The 24,418-nt window shown below is 45.6% G+C and overlaps 1 protein-coding gene across 2 annotated transcripts in view; it reads right to left on the bottom strand.

The window, feature by feature from the left end:
* The window catches only part of MAP6 (microtubule associated protein 6), a 65,656-nt gene that overhangs the window by 17,854 nt on the left and 23,384 nt on the right, over positions 1-24,418 (bottom strand). Inside the window, exons 2-4 of one of the 2 annotated variants that reach the window (XM_031460372.2) lie at positions 3,117-3,330; positions 897-1,093; positions 438-527 (exon numbers count right to left, since the gene is read on the bottom strand). In XM_031460372.2, coding sequence (XP_031316232.1) covers positions 438-527; positions 897-1,093; positions 3,117-3,330 — 501 coding nt within the window. The remainder of the gene's footprint in view (positions 1-437; positions 528-896; positions 1,094-3,116; positions 3,331-24,418) is intronic. The other variant, XM_010989744.3, reaches the window with a different exon arrangement.

The raw sequence follows: 24,418 nt of genomic DNA on the forward strand, positions 1-24,418 counted from the left end.
TAACTTTTTTGCCCTGGCCTAGTTTTGGTCATCAGTGGCATCTCTCTTACTTGGTAGACAACTTAAAGCCCACTGGTAGGAAACTAAATGCAATCACGCGTTTCTAACGGAAGATTCTATGGAAAAACTACTTCAGCTTAACAGACACAACTCATTTTATTAGCATTAAGGCCAAAATTTCTTAAAAAATATTTCCACAAATTGTCAATTTCCAAAACCTGGCTGGGCTTCTATAGCATACAGGATAACTCTGTGAAGTTTGGCAATGAACATTTTTACCTATAGTTCAAAATTGATCACTGGCACAGACCCTGGGGAGGAAGTGGAGGAGGACGCCCCACGCTCACGTCGAAGCATGGCCAGGACTTTCTCCATAGCCCTCCTGCCTCCTGCCTTCCCCACCAGGCACACCCTCCCCTGCTGGAGGCACCACCCACCTCTGGCTTCCTGCTGGTCGGGGACCAGCGGCAGGACCTGGTCTAGATCTGGACAGGAGGCAGGCCACTCGTCTTTGAAACAGGATCCCTCTGTTCAAAGAAACCAAACCAAAGAGCTCCTGGAACACTCGGGCTCCAGGCAGATGGGAAGCCTCTCATCAATTTTGTGGCCTTTTTTGTTGGTTGGTTAAAAAAAAAAAAAGAAAAGAAAAGAAAAGAAAAGAAAGAAAGAAAGAAAGAAAGAAAGAAAGAAAGAAAGAAAGAAAGAAAGAAAGAAAGAAAGAAAGAAAGAAAGAAAGGAGAGAGAGAGAAAGAAAGAAAGAAAGAAAGAAAGAAAGAAAGAAAGAAAGAAAAAGAAAGAAAGAAAAAGAAAGAAAGAAAAAGAGAAAGAAAAAGAGAAAGAAAAAGAGAAAGAAAAAGAGAAAGGAGAGAAGAAGAAAGAGAAGTGCAGTGAATTACTCTTTAGCCTCAGCCAGCTTATTGTTCATCTCTTTGCTCTGCTCCTTGTCCTCGGGCGGGGCAGTGCGGGGCCCCTCGGCGCTCTTTTTCTTGGAGGCCCGGCCCGACACCACCTGCTTGTCTTTGGCCTTCCTCGGGGCCTTATGGCTCGCTGAGGTCTTTTTTGGTTTGGAACTCTGGACACTAGGTTTCTCCACCTGCATGGAGAGACAGACAGACCGCAAACGGAAACACGAAAAAGGCAGGAGTGGGAGGGAGAATTGAGAGAGAAGACGTGATTAGTGAAAGGATGATGGGAATGACAGCACAGGACACTGAGTGTCATGGCATAGGAAGCCTCTTCACTGATGCTAGGGCATCTGGCGTCTCCTGTCTGAAGCCCCCGGTCAGTTGTGTGGGCAGCCCTCTAGCTGGCCACGCTGGCTCCTGACCGCCAGCTCTCGCCCTCGGCCACTCCAGGCCGTGGGCTGTGTTTCTGTTTTGCGCTCTCTGCGGCCCATCCCTGTGGGAAGATTATACCTCGCCCTGCCCTGTTCAAGTCAGGCAGGCATGTGATTGGCTTTAGTCAATGAAAAGTGAGCAGAGGTGACATGGGTCACCTCCTGACAGAAATCAAGAATCAGCCTGCATTTGCTTCCCAATGGCTCCTTTCCTCTGCCACAGGGAGAGGCTGCTCCCTCGCCCCAAATCCCAGATCCAAGAGCTGCAGCCAATCCACAGCAGATGCATATTAATAAGAAATAAACTTTTGTTGATGGAGACATGGGGATTCTGGGTGGTTTATAGGATGGTGAGCTCAAGTGGACAAACATCCTCCCTGAGAGGCCCTGTGGGGCCGTCAGCACTGCCCAGCCCTCCAGACCTCATCTCTGGCCAGCACCCTGGAAGGTTTTCCCAGAGCAGCTGTTCAAGCCCACTCTGTTCTCCCCAAGCTCCCTCCTTGAGCTTTGCCCCCCTCATCCCTAGGAGATGGCCTTGCCTTCTCTTTCTCAAGAACTCAAGGCCACTGAGTACAATCCCTCAGTATGCCACCCTCTTCACCCCATCCATCTCTAGGTTTACTTTCCCCAACCTTCCCTCCATCCTCCACTTGAATTTTCTGGGTTTCACCTCATCTGTGGAAGGTGGATACAGATGATATTGGGCCTCAGAGGCTGGGCCATTCACTCAACAAGGTCCTGGGGTTTTCTGTCACCCTTAACCTGTAAATAAGGTAATCATTTGTCCTAGTTTGCCCAGGACTGAGGGATTTCATGGAATCTGGAACTTTCAATGCTACAACTGGAGTAGTCCACACAAACTGGGTTGGGTAGTTCCCTCACCTGTAAACCAGTCCTGGGCCAAGTAGGAAACTCCACTTGACTGCAAGACTTTAGGGAAAAGAAGAGCAAAGGCTATTCAGGTTTTCAGAATTTTTCTGCTATTATAGAGAAGAGAGCTGATATTTGCACATTCCATGTGGCTTGACATCATAGAATAAGCTATGGTATGTGTGATTCCTGCTTTGGCAGCTGAATCTCCAACATGCTTCTCCCTCTCATGGATGTATCCTGGGATGCAAATAAGGCAAAAATGTGTTGTCATAGGAAAATCCCTGAATCCACTATAACTTCCTCAGAAATGAAAGTCATTCACAAACTGTTTATTATGATAACAAGTTACTTGGAACATATCTTGAAGCTGATGTGACATGACAGGTGTGTTGTTACAAACTAAGAATTGCTGGTGGATCAAGGGAAAGGATAAGAAATGGCAGGTGATTTTCAGGGACTTGTGAAGGAAGGAAGTGTCCAGTGATTGGAGCTGAGGATGAGGCAGGGGCTGGGTGGGAAGGAAGTCAGGCGAGGATGCCTCTAAGGCTGGGCTAGCACTTCAGGGACAAAACACAGTTATCATAAGACAAGAGATTTAAGGTTCAGGTGAGATTTTCTGCCATTTTTTCCCCTGGGTTTCTCAAAATCAGAAGCTAGTTCTCTGAAATCTACCAGTCTTTAAGCCGTTTTCATTTTAGGTGATGTTTCTTCTTAACATTCCCTTTGAGTTTAGAAAAGTTCCTGGTAAGAAGCCCCTCTGCCTCTGTGTGCTACAAAGAAAAGGAGGGACTTTAAAGGAGCCCTTGGGGGTGGGGCCAGAGTTGGCAGTAGCCCTACTCCCACCTCTGCTACAGTTAACCCCACCGAGCCCAGCTGTGCTGATGGGTCTCCACAAGATCTGTCTCACCTTTGGAGGTTCCTTGAAGGGTTCGCTGTAGAGGCTGCGTATTCTTCTGCGATCAATGATCTTATTGTCAGCTGGGGTTGGCTTATTGGCTTCCCCTTTAAACTGGGCACTGTAGCTGGTCTCGTGAGCCATCTTATCATCTGGTGGCTTGTACTGGGGCTTGGCTTTGATGGGTTTCACAGGCTTGATGTCCGTCCATGCTCGGAATTCATTCCTGCGAATCAAAGAAAGCCCAAGTGATGTGACGCCTCTGATGCCTGGAAGCAGTGCCCTCACACAGGGCAGCCAACACAGCAATCAGTGCCTGTCGTGAACTCACTCTCTCCTCCTGGATGAGGGCAAGTGTTCCTTCCTGCCCAGTCAAGACAGGTTGTGGCAAGAACAGTAGTACCTCGGAGGAAGAGCTCGGGCTCCGGCTCCCATGTGTCACCATGGACAGGCAATTCTTTTCAGATTTTTCTCCATTATAGCTTATTACAAGAAATTGAATATATTTCCCTGTGCTATACTGTAGGTCCTTGGTGTTTATCTATTTTATATATAGTAGTGTGTGTCTGTTAATCACATCTCCTAATTTAACGGACTGGCAGTTCTAATTTCTGGGCCTCATTTTCACAATATCTAAAATGAGGCTGGAAAAACTCAATCCACTCAGTCATTCATGGGACCTCACATATGGTCGCATGCCTGCCGTGTGTGACTATTAAACGAGACAATGCATCAAACAGCGTGCCTGGTACCTTGTGGCCAAATAACATCTGTTCCCTTTTGTTATGATGGAGACACTTTGTAACACTGAATCCTTAAGGTTAATCCCTCCCTTTGATAGCAGAGGGCTTGCTTCTTGTACTGCCAGAATCTCAATCACTTTAGATGAAAATCCTTATGAAATGTCTAAATGCCTGTGGATCACAAACAAGCAAAATGTACTGAATACAATTGGACGTCACCATGAGGACTTGTGTTGGGATACGATGTGGAGGAGAGTCTTCATGTGTTTGGTGTGAGTGGCTATTGGTCCTTACCCCATGTGACCCCCATCTGCTGCTTTTTGAGTCAGTGTGTCAGATCGCTTGTTCATAGCAATCTCTCTCCTGGTTTCTAATCAGCTGTGTCTGATCTGTTGCAGGACTGGAGAGTAGATGGTGACAGTATTCAAAACAGGGTAAAATAAGTGTAGCTGCTGAGGTAGGCCGCAGGGTCCATCTTGTTTGCTGAGTACGTGACATTCGATGCACAAGCTCTGTGGTTCTGAGGTCTTAATCAGACCTCTTCTCATTTGGGGCCGTGAGAAGCTGTGTTGTGAGAAAGGAAGAGTCAGTGTATGAATATCTATGGAGTTAGGTTTTCCTGTGCCTCTCTCACCCTCGTGGTAACTCCCTTCTTCAGGGCTCAGAGATGAGTGCCATGAACAAGAAGTCACAGGTGACAGTAGAAAAAGCTTAGACTGCGACGGAGATCCACGAATTCTAGCCTAAGCTCTGCCACTAGGTAGCAGCTGAGCAGGCCTCTCCCCACTGAGCCTTAGTGTCCTCTGTTGTCAAATAAAATTGACCAATGTCCTTTGGCTCTGAGGCTCTCTGAGTGGAGAAAGCTGGTTTGGTAACGTGCTGGTCATTTGCCCTCCTGAGGGGAACTGGCACATGTGTGAGTAGAGTGACCAGTTTCTTAAGAGACCCTGCCCTAAGCTTCAGACTTGCCTTTCCACCAGCTCAGACTCAGCATCCCTAGAACCAAATCATCTTGTCTCCTCTGCCAAATTGTCTTCTCTTCTTGGATTCCTCACTGCTCAATTTCACCCTTTCCTTCTTTCATTCACAAAACATTTACTGAGTGCTTAAGGTCTGCCTGGCAGGATGCTGAACTCTGTGGAAGCCTAACTGAGTAACAGGCCCTGGGCTCAAGGTGTGGGAAGAGGAGGGACTGGAGGTTACTCCGGGACAACAGGATAGGAGCTACGCAGGAGAAGGGAGTGGGGAGCACAGCGGAGGAACTCATAGCCAGCCTGGGAATTGGGGACGGCTGGGGGGAGGTTCTGGAGGGAGTCACAGAGGCTGACAATTGTCCAGAAGAGGGGGGTTCCGAGTAGAATGGGGAGCACACAAAGAGGCTCATGAGATGCACAGCCCCCCCTCCCCCGGGCCATGCAGGCAGTTCAGATGGCTAGGCTGAAGCTTGGTGGGGAAGGACACAAGAGGTCCTGCCAGCCAGCTGAGGGGATGGTCTAGGCTATAACAAGGAGTTGCCAAATGACTTCAAGCCACAGACGAGTGTGGCTACATTCGTTTTGGGAAAGAGAATTTGGCAGCAGTGTGAATGGAGACAGAAGGGGAGAGTTGGGGCAGGAGGCCAGGAAGGCTGTGCAGTGAGTCAGGAGGAAATTGGAGGCCGGAACCAGGATGGTGGCAGCGGGAACGGAACACAGCAGTGAGTCAAGAGGGACATGGGCAGAATTTGAAAATGGCTGAGCTGGGGGAGGCCAGGATCAGACTGGGATTTGGGTTGGTGGGTGGAGGTGCTACCCACTGAGACGGGGAACCTGGGAAGAGACGGGAATTGGGGGGAGGGTTGACACCCTCCTGATTCTGTTAGGGGCAGCCACCCCCTTGGCTTCAAGACTGCTTTCTAATCCTCTCTCCTCCTCCTTTCTCCATCTCCATAGGTTCAAATGGTCACCGTGACCTGACTTCTGAGCCATTCTGGCTCTGCACACAGGCCCTGCGCTGGTGTGGGCTGCATCTGGGGTTCTGGCCACCATCACCTGCCTGAGGCGCCAGGCCCTCCCTCCTGCTGCCCACCCTTCAGGACAGAAGCCCCTGATACTTGGTCTTGATCTCCCAGTAGCCAAAGCAGTAACAACCTGGCTCCCAAAATATGATGGCAGAAACCTGGATTCTCTGCCCCCACCTCCGCCTGCCTACAGAATTAGGGCTGAGATAGGTATACACTGGCCCTAAGCACTGTTTCTGGGTCATCTCTTCCAGGCCGGCCTCTGCAGTGGCCCCTGTGGGCTGGCAAGTGTCTCATGTGAGCATTATCTGTGGGGCGTGTCCTTATCTGTGGGGACAGCTCAGTAACCCTGGTCTTGAACAACTCTGGCAAATCATCTTCATATGGGATGTGTTAATGAGTCCCATAATAATTTCACTGTTACTATGACAGTTGTTAGGTTTAAACCCAAATTCTATTACCTAGCACTTTCTTTGAACGCTCCACAAAATCTTCCCAGTCACATGCAACAAGTAATTGTATGTCATAAATAAAGAAGTAAGGTACTATTCATTAGTTACCTTTTATAAGCTAGAAGGTTGTTTTTGTATATTCTCTATAACCCTTACAACAACTCTGAAAGGAAATAGTATTATTTCCCTTTTACAAAAGAGGATAGCCCAGGCTCAGAGAGGTTAAGCGACTTGTACAAGGCCACAGAGCTGCCAAATAGAAGAGCTGATTCTCAGCCCAGGTGGGTCAGGGCTCACAGCCCACATCCTTCCCATTGCACTCAGGAAATGTGATGGAGCTGCAGTGTGCTCACTGGCCCTTGCCTAGGGGTGCTTGTGTGGGGTCCAGCCTAATGTATACAATGCGGTGGAGGGTTTATATGACACAGATTGGCCAGAGGATACCCAAGCTCCTCTAGCCCTGAGATGCTCCATCCAGAGCAGTATGGGCCACACTCTCAGGTCAGTCACATCCAGTGCCTCTTGCCATGAATTTGTGGTCCGCTGTAACCATCAATTCCCCTTTCTGTGCTACCAGATTTCAGCTTTCTCATTCATTCACTCATTTGGCATTTGCCAAACTCCAGCCATGGCTGTTTCATATAGCCCATAGAAAGGAGGAAGCCAAGGTTGAGGTCTCTATAGTTTAGTGAGTTGGTCAGGGTCTGTCCACATGTGACCCTAAGAAAGGGCAGAATGAAGCAAATAGGACAGAGCTCAGAAGGAAAGAGGAAAAAGGATGCTTTACTCTGAGGGGTGAAGCGGGGAAGGGGGCACTGGAAGATGTAGACAGAGAAGTGGATGAGGGAATCAGGCAGCAGGGTGGTTTGTGAGGCAGGCTCAGAGAGCAGGTGAACTGCTCAGGGAGCAGGAGGGTGTGGTTCATGGAGGGAAGGATGTCATGGTGACCAGGCTGGGCAGGAGCTGGGAGCAGGCTGTACAGAGCCTGGAATACCATGCCTGGATGCTTGTGGGAGGCCTGGGGAACTGCTGGATGCATCTGAGCGAGGCAGCAATGTTCCTATTCCTCCACTGACAGTGTCATCCTCCTCTCAGACTGCCCCAATCAGAAATGATTCTTCCCATCAAAAGGGGTTTTAAACCTTTTTAAAGGCAGAGAGGTTCATGTTAGCGAGGCAGAGAGCGCTGGTGTGATTTGAGCCTAGGAAGCTCAAGTTCCCAGCAGGGATGAGGCATCAAGTGAATGGACAAGGTCATGTCTGGGTTGAAAGAATCCGAGGGGAAACATTTTGCAGCCTTCACTAGAAGGTAGCAAAGCCTCCTGTGCAGCAAAGCTGGATAAGATATACATGCCTGGGGGCCAGGTCCCAAGCAGAAACAAAGACACTCAGGCCCTCACAGGAGAAAATGATGTCTCAGTGCACCCAGCACATGCAGGGCCCAGGGAAGCGCAGGCAGAGGTGGAGATGGGACAAGCATAGAGCTGGGCCAGAACAGAGAAGGTGGTTCACTGTCAAGAGTACAGGCTCTGCAATAAGATAAACCCTGCCTCCATTCTGGCTCTGTCCCTCAGATCAGTCCCTCACTTGCCCTGAACTGCAGTGAGTTCATTTGGAAAGGATTTACACAAGGCCTGTTTCCCAGGATTGACATGGGTTAAATGAGAATGTATTAGTTACAGAAGACCTGGACATCCATATCGGAATTACAAAACCTATGGTGGCTATCTCTGTAATAATGTATTTGGTTTTCATTACAGAGTCACGTGCTCAAGAAAAATGATTGAACATCTTCTGCATTCCAGTCATGGAGCTGGAAATGCAGTGTGAACAGCCAGATGCTGCTCCTGCCTCCACTGACCTTGTGGTTAGCGGGAAGGCCTACACAATTACACAGACATCAAATATCTGTCCAGCTACTGTTTTTTCTGACCACCGCAGTCAACACTCTGGTGCCCGAAGTTGGCAAGCTCTGGACAGCAGCTTCCAATGCTGGGCTCATTTCTGAATGCGTTTCACGTTAGACTTGAACAAAGTAGCATTCAATGAATGCCTGATTAATTGAATCTCCAAAACTGAGGGCCCACTATAAACAGATGTTCACTCCTTAAGGCCTTGTTCCACTTAGGCACGTTTTCTGCAGTGATTCAAGGGGCAGTACTGAAAGAGCAATTATAGAGGGAGAAGCTGAAGACAGGCGGGAGCTGGGTGATTGATGAAGCCGGGTCCCAGAAGCGGGAGGGGGAGGCATCAGGCGAATGGTGAGAGGGTTGGCCTTGGAGAGACAGCGTTGTAAAAGAAGAGAATAGAGGCTGTTTCCCCATTTCTCATTTGAAGAAGCCTGACATCTACAAGAAACAATGAAATAGAATTATAGAACATTTTACTGCTGTGAAGGATATCTGCATGTGTTAATTGGTATGAATCACTTCTTGACCGAAATGCAGTCTTAGAATAATAGATGACAGCCAACTACCATCATATATAAATTCCATTTCTCTGCCCATCAGCCCCAGATTTATTTATTATGTATCTAAGTCCCAGGGAACAATGATTCTTTCCCCATCCTCTTAACAACAAAATTCTCAACAACATTCCTCGACTGCTTCGTGAAGGCAGAAAACCATGCTTTTAAGTCTTAACAGTATAAAATCTTCCTGCAGATTTTCATCAGTAATTTATGTTGTCATGGAAACGTTAAGTCTTTGTTCAAAAATCCTGTCTACATTTGTTGTACTAAAGTGTTCCAGAAGGAGGGAAGCAGTCTCCTTCTTGAACTCTGACGGAGGCAGTCAGTGAATGCTGTCAGTTGCCAAGCTATTGTCAGGAGTTGGCTGAAAAAAGTAGGATTTGTAGATTAAAAAGAAAAGAATGTCCCTGAGCCTAGAGGGCTGCAGGGGGCTTAGGGAGGCTTCTGGCTCCTTCAGAGGGGACTGAATGATTTCCTCTTTCCACCAGAGATGACTGGATCAAGAGAGGAGATTCAAAATCTACATGTGTGCATATCCTGCATGCATCTTTCAGCTTCTCTTGTGTGAAAGGGAGAAAAGGGACTTTCACAGAGAATGCCAACACTCTCATCATTCAGAATTGCTCTTCTTACCCATTAAAATCCAATAAGCACATGTACACCATGTATGATGGTTTTCTAAAATGAGGAAAGCAAACGCTGGGCAAAAAAAAGTGTCCGGATGTAAAGAAAAGTTTGAAGCTAATGTAATGTGAAGAGGGAATGAGAGGAAAAGATTCCTCCTTTCTCTTACATGGAAAGATCTGGTCTGGGCATCAGTTGGCAATGGCAAGAGCTGGGACTTCAGTCCCCTCATTAGGTAAATGGCTCATTCTGCAGGGAACCGCTGTCTCAGGCTGTCCTGGGCTGCACTGGGCTCACTGGCCCCTGTGCACCTGGGAAATAGTGTCTCACACAGAGAAAGCCATGAGCACAATATGTACAAACTTGTGAGGGCTGAAAGTTAAAAGTGAAAACTGCTCAACCTAGGAGTCAATCTGATTCTACACAAATTAATTTAGGTTGCAGTATCCAGCAGGCACTCTGCTAGGAACTGTAGGAAGGAATAAGGGTGCAAAAATAAGAAACCTACAGTTAGCAGAAGTGGAGGACCGGGGAGGGGAGCATGGTGATTAAGGTGAGCACACATACAAATACACGTCATGTAGAAAAGAGTAAGAGCTGGATGAGAGGGTATAGGAAAATTACAACTACTCCCTCCTCACCCCCCCCACCCATGTTCACAGTAGTAGCTGGGTTTCTCAGTCGTAGGAATGCAGGGGTGGTTGTGCTGCAAGACCACAGAGTTATCCTGTTGAGACTACTCTCTTCTGGATGGTTGGGTCCCTGAGGACCTGTGTCCACACTTGCAGAAAGATGGCTCCTAAGACACGAAATGGGAACTCAACTGAGAGTTGCCCTGAAAAGGTAGGAAAAAGTGCTGCCTTCTTCTAGGTAAACCTAGAATTCTGGGAGGACATTCCTATGAGATGATCTTGGTAAATCTTGATAAACCCATGTTTCCTTATTCTTTGTTCTGTGTATAGAAGGGACTTGATAAATATTTTTAACTTGATAAATATTTTTTAACTTGATAAATATTCATTATCTGTTAAGATAATCATATGGTTTCTGTTCTTTATTCTATGAAAATAGCAGATTACATTAATTTATTTTTGTATGTTAAACCAAGCTTACATTCCTAGAATAAACCTCACTTGCTAATGGTGTTTAAATCTTCTTATATGTTGCTTATATAGATTTGATTTGCTTATCTTTTATTAAGGATTTTAATTTCCATATTCATGAGTAATATTGACCTATAGTTTTCTTATAATGTGTTTGACTGGCTTGGTATCAGGGTAATATCTAATTCTACCCATCTCAAAATGAGTTAGAAAGTATTCTTTCTTCCTCTATTTTTAAAGAGATTGTTAGAATTTGGGTATTTTTTTTTTTCTTTAATGTTTAATAGAATTCAACAGTGTGAATTTCAATTCTAGTGTTTGATAGACAATCACCAGGGGCTGGATTATCTTTATGGAAAGATTTAAAATTACTAATTCAATTTCTTTACTTAGTATACATTTATTCTGATTTTCTATTTCTTTTTGAGTCAGTTTTTGTGATTTTCATCTTTCTAAGAATTTGTCCATTTCATCTATATTGTCAAATTTATTGACATAAAGTTGTTCCCAGTATCTCCTTATAATGGAGCTATACTTTAAAGAGTAAATTAGCATAGGTCTGAAGAAGTCATAAAACGATGTTATCTTCAGCACCAATTTTATCTGTTAAAATTTTGATATTCTTGTACATACTTGCACACACACACATATATACATATGTATAAAAATCTTCCAAGGCTGAGTTTTTCAGAGATAAAAGAACACATACAAAAATATATATGTATATGCATACGTGTCTGAATAAGTATACATAGGTGTGTCTATGAATAGGCAAGTATACATGAATATGTACATACATGTGAACATATGCTCTGTGTGTGTGTGTTCCAGCAACGTGCCCAGCATATAAAAATGCCCTAAACAAGATAGCTTATATTGTTTTCAGTAAGGCCTCTGGTAGCATATAAAGCACCTTGTGTATGCTGGGGGGAAAAAAAAAGAGTACATTCTGAATGAGTACATTATCAAAAGATGCCAGTTCCTCCTGGGTTATACAAGCCAGTCCCACGGCTACTAGCATGATATTTTTGAGATTCATCAATACTGCTTCATTCCTTATTATTGCTGAGTATTATTCCATTGTATAGATTTACCATTTCTTTTGTTTATTCATTACTTGATGAGTATTTGGGTTGTTCCCAACATTTTGGCTACCATGAATAATACTGTTAACATTTGTGTATCAGTTGTTTATACATGTGTGTTTTCATTTGTCTTTGGTACTTAGGAGCAGAATTGCTGTGTCATGTGGTGAGTGTATGGTTAACCTAGAAGCAAATTTTTTCCAAAGCAGCTGTACCGTTTTACAGTCCCATCTGCAGTATATAAAAGATCCAGTTGCCTCACATTCTTGCCAGCATTCACTGTTGCCAGTGTTCTTTGTTTTAGCCATTTCAGTGCGTATGTGGTGGTATTTCATGTGGTTTTAATTTGTATCTTCCTACAAATCGTGGTATTGACCATCCTTTCAGGTACTTATTTGCCATTTGTATATCTTCTTTAGTAAGGTGTCTATTAATTCTTTTCCCATTTTAAAATTGGGTTGTCTGTCTTCTTATTATTGAGTTTTAAGAGATCTTTAAATATTTTGGATACAAATTTTTATCAAATATATGTTTTGCAAATATTTTCTCTCAGACTGTGGTTTGTCTTTTCCTTGTCTTAACAGTGTCTTTTGAATAGTAAAAATGTTTAAATTTGATGAACTGAATTTATCTTTTTTTATTTTATTGTTTTTGGGTTTTGTGTCATATCTAGAAATCTTGGTCTACTCCAAGGTCACAAAGGTTTTTTTCCATATCTTCTTTCTGAAGTTGTATCATTTTAGGGTTTACATTTAGTTTAAGTCTCTAGTTCATTTCTAATTAATATGTGTGTGTGATGTAAGGTAATGGCTGAGATTAATTTTCTTTCTGTTTAAATATCCAGTTTTCCCAGCACTATTTATTGAAAAGGTCTGCATTCCTGAGACAGGCAAGGGTCGGGCTGTTACTAGAGCCTGCCTGACCCTCCGGGCCATATCCCGGTCCACAAACATGACTGAACACAGTACCTCGCACACAGCAGGCGCCTAGACAATATAAATCCTGTTCCACGCCTCTGAGCCTCTGCTAGCTCTCCTGTGCAGTAGGCACTCATGAAGCATTCCTGAGTAACAGCAAGTAGGAACGTGTCTTTCAGGAACCTTCTGCCACATGGGGCAGGGGCCCCAGCCAACACAAGAAAGCAAAGGTGGACGGCAGGGCCTGAGGAGAGCAAGTGCTCTGGAACTGAAGGCCCCACCAAGGAATCTGAGTGGGTTTAGAAGGTGATAGGGGTTTTTGGAAAAGAGGCACTGACATTTCTGGAGGAAGCACTGGAATTCTGCAATCCTTTCCTCCTCCGAGCATTCCAGGGCTGCTCATAGGAAGAAGATCCCATCCATAAACTCAATGAACGCAGCTTCGGTGCTCAGAGCTGTCCTAGCTGCTCCCTCCCCAGCAGCCTGGGGTGGCAGGTTCCAGCTGGTAAGGTCACGAGCTTTCTGCTGGGCAAGCAAAGCCCTTCAAAACACCTAGTCTTTGGGGGAAGCAATTAGTATTTCATAGGCAACCTCCTCCAGATCAGTGCCCTGCCTTCCTTCTCTGACACACTGTGAGGGTTATCAGGCTGGCGACTGACAGGGAGAGAAGAGAAGGGATGTGTCAGGCCCACAGTGAGCCACATGCTTCACAAAAACACGCTCTCGCCTTTAATCCCCAGTCAGGCTGAGGACTCCCACCCCAGCCCCGTGGCACATCCTCCCTGCTCCATCATCCCTTGATCGGTCTGCATCCTCCTCTAACTGGAGGTCCCTGAAGGAAGGAGTTGTGACCCCAGAGCTGAGTCCAGGGCCAGGCACAGAGCAGACACCCAGAAAAGGCTTGTTGAGTGAACAGAATTGCATGAGGACCACAGAGCAGCAGAGCTGGACAGGCACCTGGAGACTCTCACCTTATTTTACAGCTGAGGGTTACAGAAGGGGCAGTGGAGGCAAAGAAGGTGGAGTGGTGAGGTAGGAACATGTGCTGGACTTGGACTTGACTCGAGGTAGCAGGAGCCACTTGAGACTTTGGACCAAGGGAGTGACATGATGATGTGGCCTGGGAGGTACTTTGCTTGAGTGACTCAGGCCACGTGGGGACAATGACAGGCTGGGGATAGGGAGAGACTGGAGGCTGCAGATCCACGTCTGCTTTAGTTAATGATGACAGAATTACAAACTTAGCATCAACTCTGCTAGCAAATTACTGAATTCCTCACTGAGTGCCTATAGCAGTTACAAGGTGGCTTTCCTCTACTGAGGGCCTGCAGGTGCCAGGGCTTTGCTCTCATTACTTAATCCTCAGAACTACCTTTTTGGATGGACACAATTACTTTCCATTTCAACGATGAAGACATGAAGCTCAGAGAGGAAAAGTTACTGTCTAAGGCCTCAGAGAGGCTACGAGCCAGGCACTGAGTCAGCACTGGGGAGAGCGGATAAGGTGCTCCCCGTAGTGAGGGCAGAGGAGAAAGATAAGCAGCCTTGAGGCCTGTGGTCTGAGAGGTGCTGTAACAGAGAAACACGGAGGGGCAGAGAAGCCAGAGCAGGGCCCCTAACCACTCTTTGGGGGTGATGGATGAAGTCTTGTTGTGACAGGTGACAGGAGAAATGCATCACATGTTGGAAACAGGCCTATCATCCTGTACTTATCTTTACTCTTTTGGGAGCAAAACCAGACTATGCAAAAATCTAAAAAGAAACAACTAAAAGCAGAAGGACAAGTATGCAGAGCACTGCTGCACGAGATTCAAAAATCACCTTCGTGCTTATAATCATTTAACACAGAGGCTCCCGCCTGTGATTTCCCACCAGTGGGATTAGCCCCATCTTCCTGCCGCAGGAAACTCTGGGGCCTTAGGAGAGTCCCAGGGATCCTGGGAGAGAGACGGCTGACAGTCCAGCAGCAGATGGCCCCACACAGGCCCACCACTTAATTAGGCTGCTGTGGGGGACCATGTAAGAGACACACAAGTTAGGGGGTGGGGACAGGCACCTAGGGTGCTGTTGCAGGAGAGCCGGTATCAAAGGGGGTCAGGGACTGCGACACCTCTAAACAGCCACTACCCTGCACAAACTGCTGTGCTTGTATATCCCCTGTGCATTGGTATGTGTCTATGTGTGTCGCTCTGGCCAAACAGTAAGAGGGGTTGGCAACAAAAGGATGTGAAAATGAGGCATCTTCCTAGTTAGAGACTGATCTGCTTTGAGATAAATCGTGATAGTGGTGATGACAGTGAAGACAGCTCGGATCACAGAGAGCCTTCTCAGTGCCGGGGGCCGCGTGAAGTCCATGCTATGCGTTCTCTCCTTTAACCCTCACAGAGGCCCTATGAGGCAGGCACTATTATTATCATTCTCATTTCACAGAGGAGGAAACAGGAGCTGGGGGTGTTAAGCGTCATGACCTTGGAGAGCAGTAAGTGGAGTTGCTGGGGATAAAGGGACGCACCTTTATCAAGGCACCTGCAGGCTGAGATCTGCAGTGATGAATGGGGGGCCAAAGAACCCCACACAGCGCCCACAAGAGTCCACCCCACACACCTGCGCCCAGAGAGCACAAGTCACCGTGACTGTGCCAGGCCAGGCAGGAACTCTCCTGCTTCCCGCCCTTGGCTCTTGCTCCCTGAACTCCAACCCTGGGCAAGTTAGACACACAGGAGGGGAAAAGGACAGATAGGGTACAAGCGTCCACCACAGGCTTCTGCTCTGGAGCGGGTGGAGCTGCAGGAAGGGAGAAGTCTTTAAATAGACTGACATTTAATTACGTGGGACTGGACTTTTTAATGACTAGAGTACTTTCATTCACTGAAATCTGCTGTACAAGTGATGAGACTTGCCCAAAATTTCATGTCATGGTAGGGGAAGAACTTGTTCTACAGAACAAATTTAAAGGGATAATGGAGGCAAAAACAGTCACCTTACAATTCTGTCCTCTAAGTGTTACAATTAGAGAAAACCTACTGTGTGCCAGAAACTTGAACAGTTGATTCACATACTTGATCTAATTTAACCTCAAACAAATTCTTCAAGATAGAAGCTACAATTCCTATTTCACACACTAGAACACGGAGGCTCAGAGAAGAAAAGTGCCCTAAAGCCACAGAGCTGGCAAGTGGCGGTGCTAGGACCCAGACACAGGAACCCGACTCTGGAATCTTTCTCCCACGTCTTTGCTGGGGACGCCAGCTGGTCAATCTGAGCTGAAGAAAGTGGCTCCCGGGATGGGAGCTTCTTTGACATCCTGAATCACAAGTACATTTATTCTGCATTAATTCTGCTCTCATCACTCAATAAAGACTTCACTACAAAGGATAAAAGGCTTTGCTCTAAATACTAAGTGACTCAGATGCATTTAAAATATTTTGAGACCAAAGGGATTGTAAAGGAAACAGTTATTCCAAAGAGGCCATCAGCTGACTGGTTGTCAAAGGATTACTACAAATGGCAGGAATGATAACTAAGTAAAACAATGAAAGAGGCTGGATCTGGATCTGAATTCAAGCTGGTGAAACAAGGCTGGAGCTACACTGGCAGGGGTGCGGTGGTGCTCTCTTATTACAGGATGGGAGAGAATAACAGGAGGGGAGCAAGGGCCGAGTGGGGAGAAGAGAAAAGAAGTCGAGGAGAGTAAATCTTGCAGACACAGGAGCAGAGTTAGATTCTTGCTCATAAGATACATATTTAATTTTAGTATTTTCTGTTAATACATTATAAATATCCATAGCAACGAGATATTTAGAGCCAGGCAAAGACCAGGACCTACCTTAGAGAAGATGCCTGACAAAAACACACAGCTGGATTTTGGTCTGTGTCTGTGTGAGTGTGTATGCACATGCTGTTGTGTTTATGATCACTATCACTGTCATTGTCATTGTCCTCATTGCCCTCTTATAACTGATCTTTCTGTCTCGCCCCATCCCTAAAATTTGCCTGCCAGAGTCAGAGAATGAGCAGGTGACTCAGGCTCACACACCTCCGACCTTCCTTAGTGAATCTCAGACCTTCATCTGGTTTTGGTATCAGGTAACACTGGCCTTACAGAATGAGTTGTGAAGTGTTCCCTCCTTGTCTGCGTTTTGGATGAGTTCGTGAAGGACTGGTATTAATTCTTTTTGAACGTTTGGTAGAATTCACCAGCTTATTATTATTATTATTATTGGTAAAATAATAGGGTTGATACTCATTAATGGATACTGAGATATAGAGAACAAACTAGTGGCTACCAGTGAGGACAGGGCTTGGGGGATAGGCAAGATGGGGCAGGGGATTAAATACAAGTTATTATGTATAAATACACTATGATATATTATACAGCACAGTCAATATTTTATAATAACTATAAATGGAGTGTAGTCTTTAAAAATTGAAAATCACTGTGCTGTATACCTGAAACACATATTATAGATCAACTATAAAGCTATAAATTTTTTTTAATTAAAAAAAAGGATACTGAGTTGAAATGAATCTGTTTCTCTAACTTTGCATCTTATCTGATAAAATTTATTATAACTATTTTCTTTAAATATGTGAAAGAGGCTACTCAATAATATCATAGAATATTACAAAAGTCCAGAATGGAGGCCATTTTCCAAACTATTTATACGAGGAATTGAATTTATAGTTGTGACCTACTAATCGATCCTAAAAATAAATTCTTTCAAATGTCTCTGGCAGCCCAGTGATTCACTCAACTCAGCCTGCACTGAGTGCCAGCTTCCGCCCTTTCTTTTTCCTAAACTCACTCACTATTCACTAGAAGAATCCATAACAGTATTTCAAATGCAAAACAATTTAGAAAGGTTTCAAAAAAGGTAGTGATTTTCAGTGTTGCATTAATGAGAAGAATTTAGTGCCTTTTAAGAACAACTGTTCTCCAACTTTGAGTGGCCAACATTACCAGAGAATTTGTTAATAGTGAAAATGCCACTGTTCTCACCCCTGGGGTGAAGTCCTAGAATTTCTATTTTAACAGGCTCCTTGAGTGATTCTAATACAGTTGGTCAGAGGCACCCACATTGAGAAATGCCACTTTAAAGTTCCTATGACTGTGTGGATGGAAGGTGATGATAAAGAAACAGTGTCTGGAAAGGGCCTGGCACAGCCTCAGGCTCAAGGCACATGCTGAGGGGCCAGTGTGCTTAGTTTAGTGCCATATGAATGACCTTGAAGAGGGCTGTACCTGGGTGAAGTTAATTGTTAGCAGGCCTGTAGATCATATCCAGGGATTTGGGGTCATTCTTCCACAATCTCCATTCACTCCCAACAATAACTCCCAGCCTATCAGAAAGAGCTTGAGTTTGGGATCCCAAGCATGCCATTGACCAGCTGTGTAACTTCAAGAAAGTCACCTGCCTTTTCTAAGCCTCAGTAAAACAGGGGTAATGTCATCTACCTTGTGATGTGATGATTTGATGAAACACAGGGGTAATGTCATCTGTAAAACAGGGGTAATGTCATCTACCTTGTGATGTGACGATTTGATGAAATACAGCAAAAGTATTTTCTTCCCTGACTTTTGCCCTTTGCTAACCCCCTTCCCATGCTCCTCCTCTAGACGAGATCACTTAACGGCCAGCAGGGCACAGGACAAATGTACTTTCACAACTCTGACAATGGATGGCTGTCAGGTGACTCTCTGAGCTAACAAAACTCAAACATGAAAAGGGGGAAAAATAGGCAGATGCAAAGGCTGGTGACTAGAAGATCACAGATTTGCTACTGAACGCAAACCTCAGCCTAAGAGCAGTGAAACTCAACTGAAGGAGAAAACGCTTATATTCTTTGTGCTTTGATATTTTTAGGGGGAGACAGGAAGGAATATCAAGGTCAGGTCTAAAAGAAGATCAATGAAAGGTGAGCATTTCTGCTGTCCCAGGAGACTGGCACTGAGTATCTAATTATGTTACTTAGATGGAATCATACACTTCCATCCAGCAAATACCACCTCTAAGGCATTTCTGGTGTATTTTGCTGCAATGGACACCAAGTGTGTGAGTGAGTAAATCTTTAGCAATAGGGAAATTACCTCTGTGGGTACCATAGAGACAGTTCTTACTTTAAATTCATTAATCAACAGATGGTCTAAAATTATGAGTCTTTTGATTCTTTTTATATCCACTTCTTACTAGGGCTTTGGGGTTCAAATGACTGGTTCTGTGACCTTGGAGGCAAGTTACTTCACCTCCCTGAGCCTTTTTATTTAATTCTCACTTCAACCCTATTAACTCTATTCTATTTCCAGAAAAATGAGGTGCAGCAGGTGCCTTATCCAAGGTCACATAGAAAGTGAGTGGCGGACTGAACCCGGGCAGGCTCATCTGTGTTCTCACCCATGCCAACTCTGGGCATCTGCCCCAGGACACCAAGTTAGGTGGGCAAGATCTCTTTCACTTATTCTTCTGGGTCTTTCCATATCCAACCTTCTGAGATTATAATTTGCCAGAGGGAAGAGTCAATGTCTAATTCTCTGTAATTCTTACGCAAAAGTGTGCAAAGAAATGCCTCTCAAAAACAGACAGTAACAAGTGAAGGTGGCTCCACGAACTTCATCTGCTCCCCCAGTTCTTGAATGTAAGTCAGTGTATTTATCCCTCTTCTTCCTTCCTTTCTCACAGAATAAAGACTTCAGTTACCACCATTTCTGCTTTTTACAATTCTATAATCTACTGTTTTCTAACTGTTTACCGCTCAAAAAAGATACAAGGACCTCAGGGGTACACATAGCACATTTCAGGTAAAGAGTAGGGCTCTTCTGGACTAAGAAAGAGGGTAAAAAAGAAACGAGAACCAGCCAGGAGGGTTAAAGCCAGAGAAACGTGGTGGGATTTTAGAGCTAGTAGATTCTAGGGATGATTTAATGCAGTATATTAATTTTACAGACTGGGAAAATGAAGTGGAGGGAGGGAAAGTAACTCCATGGAGTCACATAAAAACTAGCAGCAGAGATGGAACCAGCACTCAAGCCTTTCAAGTCCTAGTCTAGGTTTTTGTTTTTGTTTTTGGCACCAGAATAGACTCATCATTTTAAAGTTGCTAATATAGTTGTCATTAAAAGCAAAGAGAGATAATATCTGCATAAAACCTAATGGTTTGCAATGTACCTTTATACAAGTATTTCACTTGAGTTACCCCATTGTGTTCTCCCAGTTCCTTGGTGTTTGCTCATAAATCCCCATCCCACAGGACTTGTGAAGGCAAATGATCTTTCCAACAGGTCCACCTCCCTGTTCTTTATGTTAATCCTCATAGAACTTGAAATTAAATCTCCTTCCTTTGGCAGATACTCTGAAAAAATTTACGGTTTTCCATCAGCAAGTATTTATTGAGGGATTGCTGAGTGATGCTCAGTAATTCCTTATTCATTTATTCAACATACATTAACCCAGATTCTGTGAACAGGAATTTGGGATACAATAGAGGACAGAACAAAGTCCCTGCTGTCTTGAGAGAGTGACATACATTCCAGTGAGGGGAGATGAGCAATAAACCAATAAGCAGTTATATAATAAGTCAGGTGGTGGTAAGTCCTAACAAGACTAATAAAGATGACAGAGTCACATGTGCCTGAGTCTGTGTGTGCTGTGTCACCTAGGGTCAAGGACAGCCTCTCTGATGAAGGGATGACCCTGTCTCCAAATAAGGTCACATTCTGTGGTATTGGTGGCTAGAATTTCAACATATGAATTTGGGGTGACACAATTGGACATTAGGCAGAGACCTGAGGAGGTGAGCCTTGTGGACGTGTGGGGAAGAGTGCTCCAGCAAGGATGCTAAAACCCTGAGGCAAGAGATGAGGAACCACAAAGCCAGTGTCTGTGGACTGCAGTGAGGAGGGGAAGGGGGAGGAGTGGGAGATAAGAGCAGTGAAGGTCAGACAGAGGGGGTAGGCCTTGCATGTGGGAGCCGAGGGAGCTGATGTTTCTCTATCTGAGTCAGGAGTCACTGTGGGATTTGAGGAGACCCCATCTAGCACTGTGCACTATGATTCACTGGTCATTTTAAAAGGTCAGAACAGATACTACCTGTGCAAGGCAGAAGCAGGGAGGTCAGGTAGAGGTACCTCAATAGTCTCCATGAGAGATTATGGGGGAGTGGGTGGCACCCCCACCCCCAGGCCAGGCAGATGAGACTCTGAGTAGAGACAGGTGCTGAATGAATGAGTAATACTATATAGGAAGTATGTCAAAAGTGCTAAGGGCAAATAAATGAGATTTATTCCACTTTATGGGAGAATGGGCAAAAATGTCGAGAGGTCACAAGTTGAAACTTGAAGAAGTCACCAAAGATGGGGGACATAGGGCTTTTTATGGCCAAAATGGTGAAAGCAAATTCCACAAAGACCCCCAAGGTGTGCCTGTGGTCAGGGTCTCGAGGGTAGGGAACACGGGGGTGCATGGTGGTCAATGCCCAGACGGCAGGGAGCCAGGCCTGCTGTGCTGAGAAGCCCACTCACATTCCTCCGTTCCTCAGGCCAAGAGCCAGTCAGGCAGGCCGGCAGGACAAAGGCTCAGCCTCCAGGGGATTCCGACCTGGTTTCAGTAGAAGGGACGCTGAGGCGCTGGTGCTGGGGACCAATGACTAGGATACTAGTTCTCTCGTCAGGTGTGTGTCTTTTTGGGTTTTATGAGGCCCTCCCTCCTGGGCCCCCCAACCATAGCCAGGGCGGGGCATGTGAGGCTGCTCACCATTGTTGCTGCCGCCCTTCTCTAGAACTTTCAGAGGGCCTTCACTCACTTAAGAAATGGGTTCTTCAAACCACAAGGAAAACAGAGAAATGTATTAATTAAGAGATAGGCTGACACTTCAAAATTGTGCAGGAAAAGTTTTCCCTTTCCTTTTAGCGAGGGTTTGAGGGCTACGAAAACTGCATTTGTCATCTGTAACCCTGTCGCTATAAAGAGACGCCCCTTTTATTACTCTTTCACAGAGCTTTCTCACACCAAATTACTAATGAGGTAATTACCAACATGATAATTACTGCATGATTAGTAGGCGAGTGGAAGGGAAATGTAGCGCAAAAGCAGCAGCTAGGGTTTGGGCTGTTCTGTCAGAGATCAGATAAGAATGGTCTCTGCAAAAGGCAGTAACTGAGAGCTTTTCAGTTCATAACCTGAGCGCTACATCACCAGGGTTTTAGAAAGTAACTAGTCAGAAGCTTGGCTTCCAGCCCCAGCCGCGGGCAGGGATCCGGCATCTTCGTGGGGCAGTCTGGCCAGGAAAGCAAGGGGCCTCCAGTCACACAGCCACCAGGAAGCCCCTCCACACCTTCCGGCGCCTGAATCCACCCGAACCCCACTGTACTGGAGACACACGGGGAACATGCGCCTAGAGGTCTTCTGGGAGGATTAACACAGCGACACCAGCCAAACGAGCGCTGCTTGCTAAGCCGCCCTCTCCTTGCCCCGTCCAGTCACCACCGGCTCCCACAGCACCATCTGCCAAGGGCCCAGCTGGATGAGGCCAGAGCACTTAGCGTTATTCAGAATTCCTACCCACGTTATTTTCCCTTGAAAGAGCCCAAATGACTTTCAGTTAGTCTGTCAGTTTATATTTTAAAAAATCTGAGGTAAAAACAGAAACCCACTTAGATCAACATAGAATTGAAACCACACAGCTGCACTGGAGGCCAGGCCGTGTGCCGAGCCTGCCTGTCTGCCTTCTGAGGGGACTTGGGTCCTTGTCTGTGTTCCTTCCTGAAGCCGTCAGATTATCTGTAACATCGGCCTCCCCCAGCAGCCGGCCTCAGACAGCCAGGGCGGAGGAGGCAGGGCTGGGGCCGTGTTGCTGTCGTTCTGTGTTTAATACGTAGCTCAGCAGATGTGACATGAGGCAGGCAACCCAAACAGAATTCTTGTTTAAGAGCTGACATGTAGAAGATACTGAAGCATAGGAAAGTTGATGGTTGAAATAAGGACCTAAACTCTCTTTACATCTGTACAGTATTTTACCTTAGTTCCAGAATGCACCTAGCTTGTTTTCCCTAGGCTGGTCTCCAAATTCAGTATTCCTGAGAATCTGCTAGGGATTGAGGGGCTGGTTAACATGCAGACTCCTGGGCCCCACCCTCAGTAGTCTGATTCTTGGTTCCAGGAAGTGCATTTTAAACAGACCCTCCACGAAGTTCTGATGCAGGTCCATGGACTCTGCACAGTGAGAGAAACACTGAGTATTCACTTGCTCTGACAACAACTTTAAGATATAAATAGAATAAACATTGGTCAGAGGGTTTCAGTCATTTGCCCAAGGCAGGCAACCTGCCAGTGAGTGTGGGAGCTCGGACTCTTTCCTGCCCTGCTGAAAAGCCATTTCTTCCATTAGCCTTTGTCAGAACAAGTATTCTGGAAATAATCTTTTCCTCTTAAGGCCCAAAGTGTGCTTATTCTTTGCTACTTACAGCTTTCCTCCTCATACAGTGCTAGACCTGCCTTATCTCTGTGTTAGGCATTTCTTTTTGTTCTGATGTTTGAGCATCTGGGGTCTTACCCACCCTGGAGAGACTTCCCCTACGCCCACCCCAGTGCCGGTCATTCCTAGGGAGCAAATAGGCTTTTCACACACAAACCAAAGAATCCAGTGCCCCTCCTCACCATCTCCTTTTTTTGGGCTCTCTCTTGGGCCACTATCCTCCTGCTCTAACCACCCCAGGGCCAGGCACCAGAAGACTCTGGACAGCCTCTATGCCTCAGAGCTCTCTGGAATTACTCAAACTAGCCAATCCTGCCCCTGCTCAGCCTGCTTACTCTGCCTCACCCATTTCTTCCTGTAAAACCCACAACAAAGGCTCCTGCCCACAGTTTCTGGTTTTCTTCACTCCTTCTGCCTCCTGACCAACCCTGGCACCCCCCTGCAGGGTTCTGTGGGGCATGGTGAGGCCTGCCTCCTCCTCTTGAGAATAAACTATTTTTTCAATGGCAGTCCTCTCCTGATGTGTTGGCTTATCACAACTGAATAATAAAGCAGCCTGTATTTTCAGGCAGCCTCCCGTAGTAAACTAGAAGCAACTTGAGGACATACTGCCTTGTTCTGAACAGTGATCAGATTAACTCAGTTTCTTGTTCACTATGGGTCTTCAAACATATTTGTTGAATTAATTTTAAAAGTTAATCAAGAAGCTTAAATGAAGCCTTCTACCAGTGACTTTGTTTACTTTGGGGGTTAGAATTTTCAGTAAAATTTTAAGCTGCTCCCAAACTTATGTTGTTTTTCTCAAGCGAAAGTGTACAAGTGAACAGCGGATCACAAGGTACAGTCGGGTTATGGAAACTGTAGGTCAAATCTGTTTCACCTGCTTTCACTTATCAGAGTCGTTTTAAGACTTGCAAGTCCTCCATGCCTCACTTAGCCTAAATGATGAGATGTTTGCCTGAGTTGTTTTCCAGGAACTTGAAGTCAGCAGTGTCTTTTTTGAGCTGCGCTTATTAAGACTGGATAGGACCACTGACCAGTCAACGGGGCATGCGTGAGTGCCCACTTTTGAACGTGGCAACCTTTTGAACATGCAGAGGCCTAAGCTTAGTTACGTCTGGGCATAACAACAATGATTACATCTTTCTCCAGTCACCCTTCCCCACACTCCCAAGCCTCAGATCGCCCTGGTTCTTTATTCTTTATTCCGTAAATACCTTGAACCCCTTGCCTTTGGAGAGGCAGATCTGAGACTTGTTCTCCCATCTCTTTGCTTGGCTGCCCTGTAAATAAACCTTCTCTTTGCTGCTAACCTTGGTGTCTCGGTGTTTTGGCTTGCTGAGGGTAGGGGAAAATGAACCTGGTTTAGTAACATCACAGGCTCCCTTCAATTATGCAATGATAGTATTTACTGACACTAAGTTGAAAAAGACACATTTCCTGCTTTCTGGTTTG

The sequence above is a fragment of the Camelus dromedarius genome, chromosome 12, assembly GCF_036321535.1.
Source record: "Camelus dromedarius isolate mCamDro1 chromosome 12, mCamDro1.pat, whole genome shotgun sequence".
NCBI lineage: Eukaryota > Metazoa > Chordata > Mammalia > Artiodactyla > Camelidae > Camelus > Camelus dromedarius.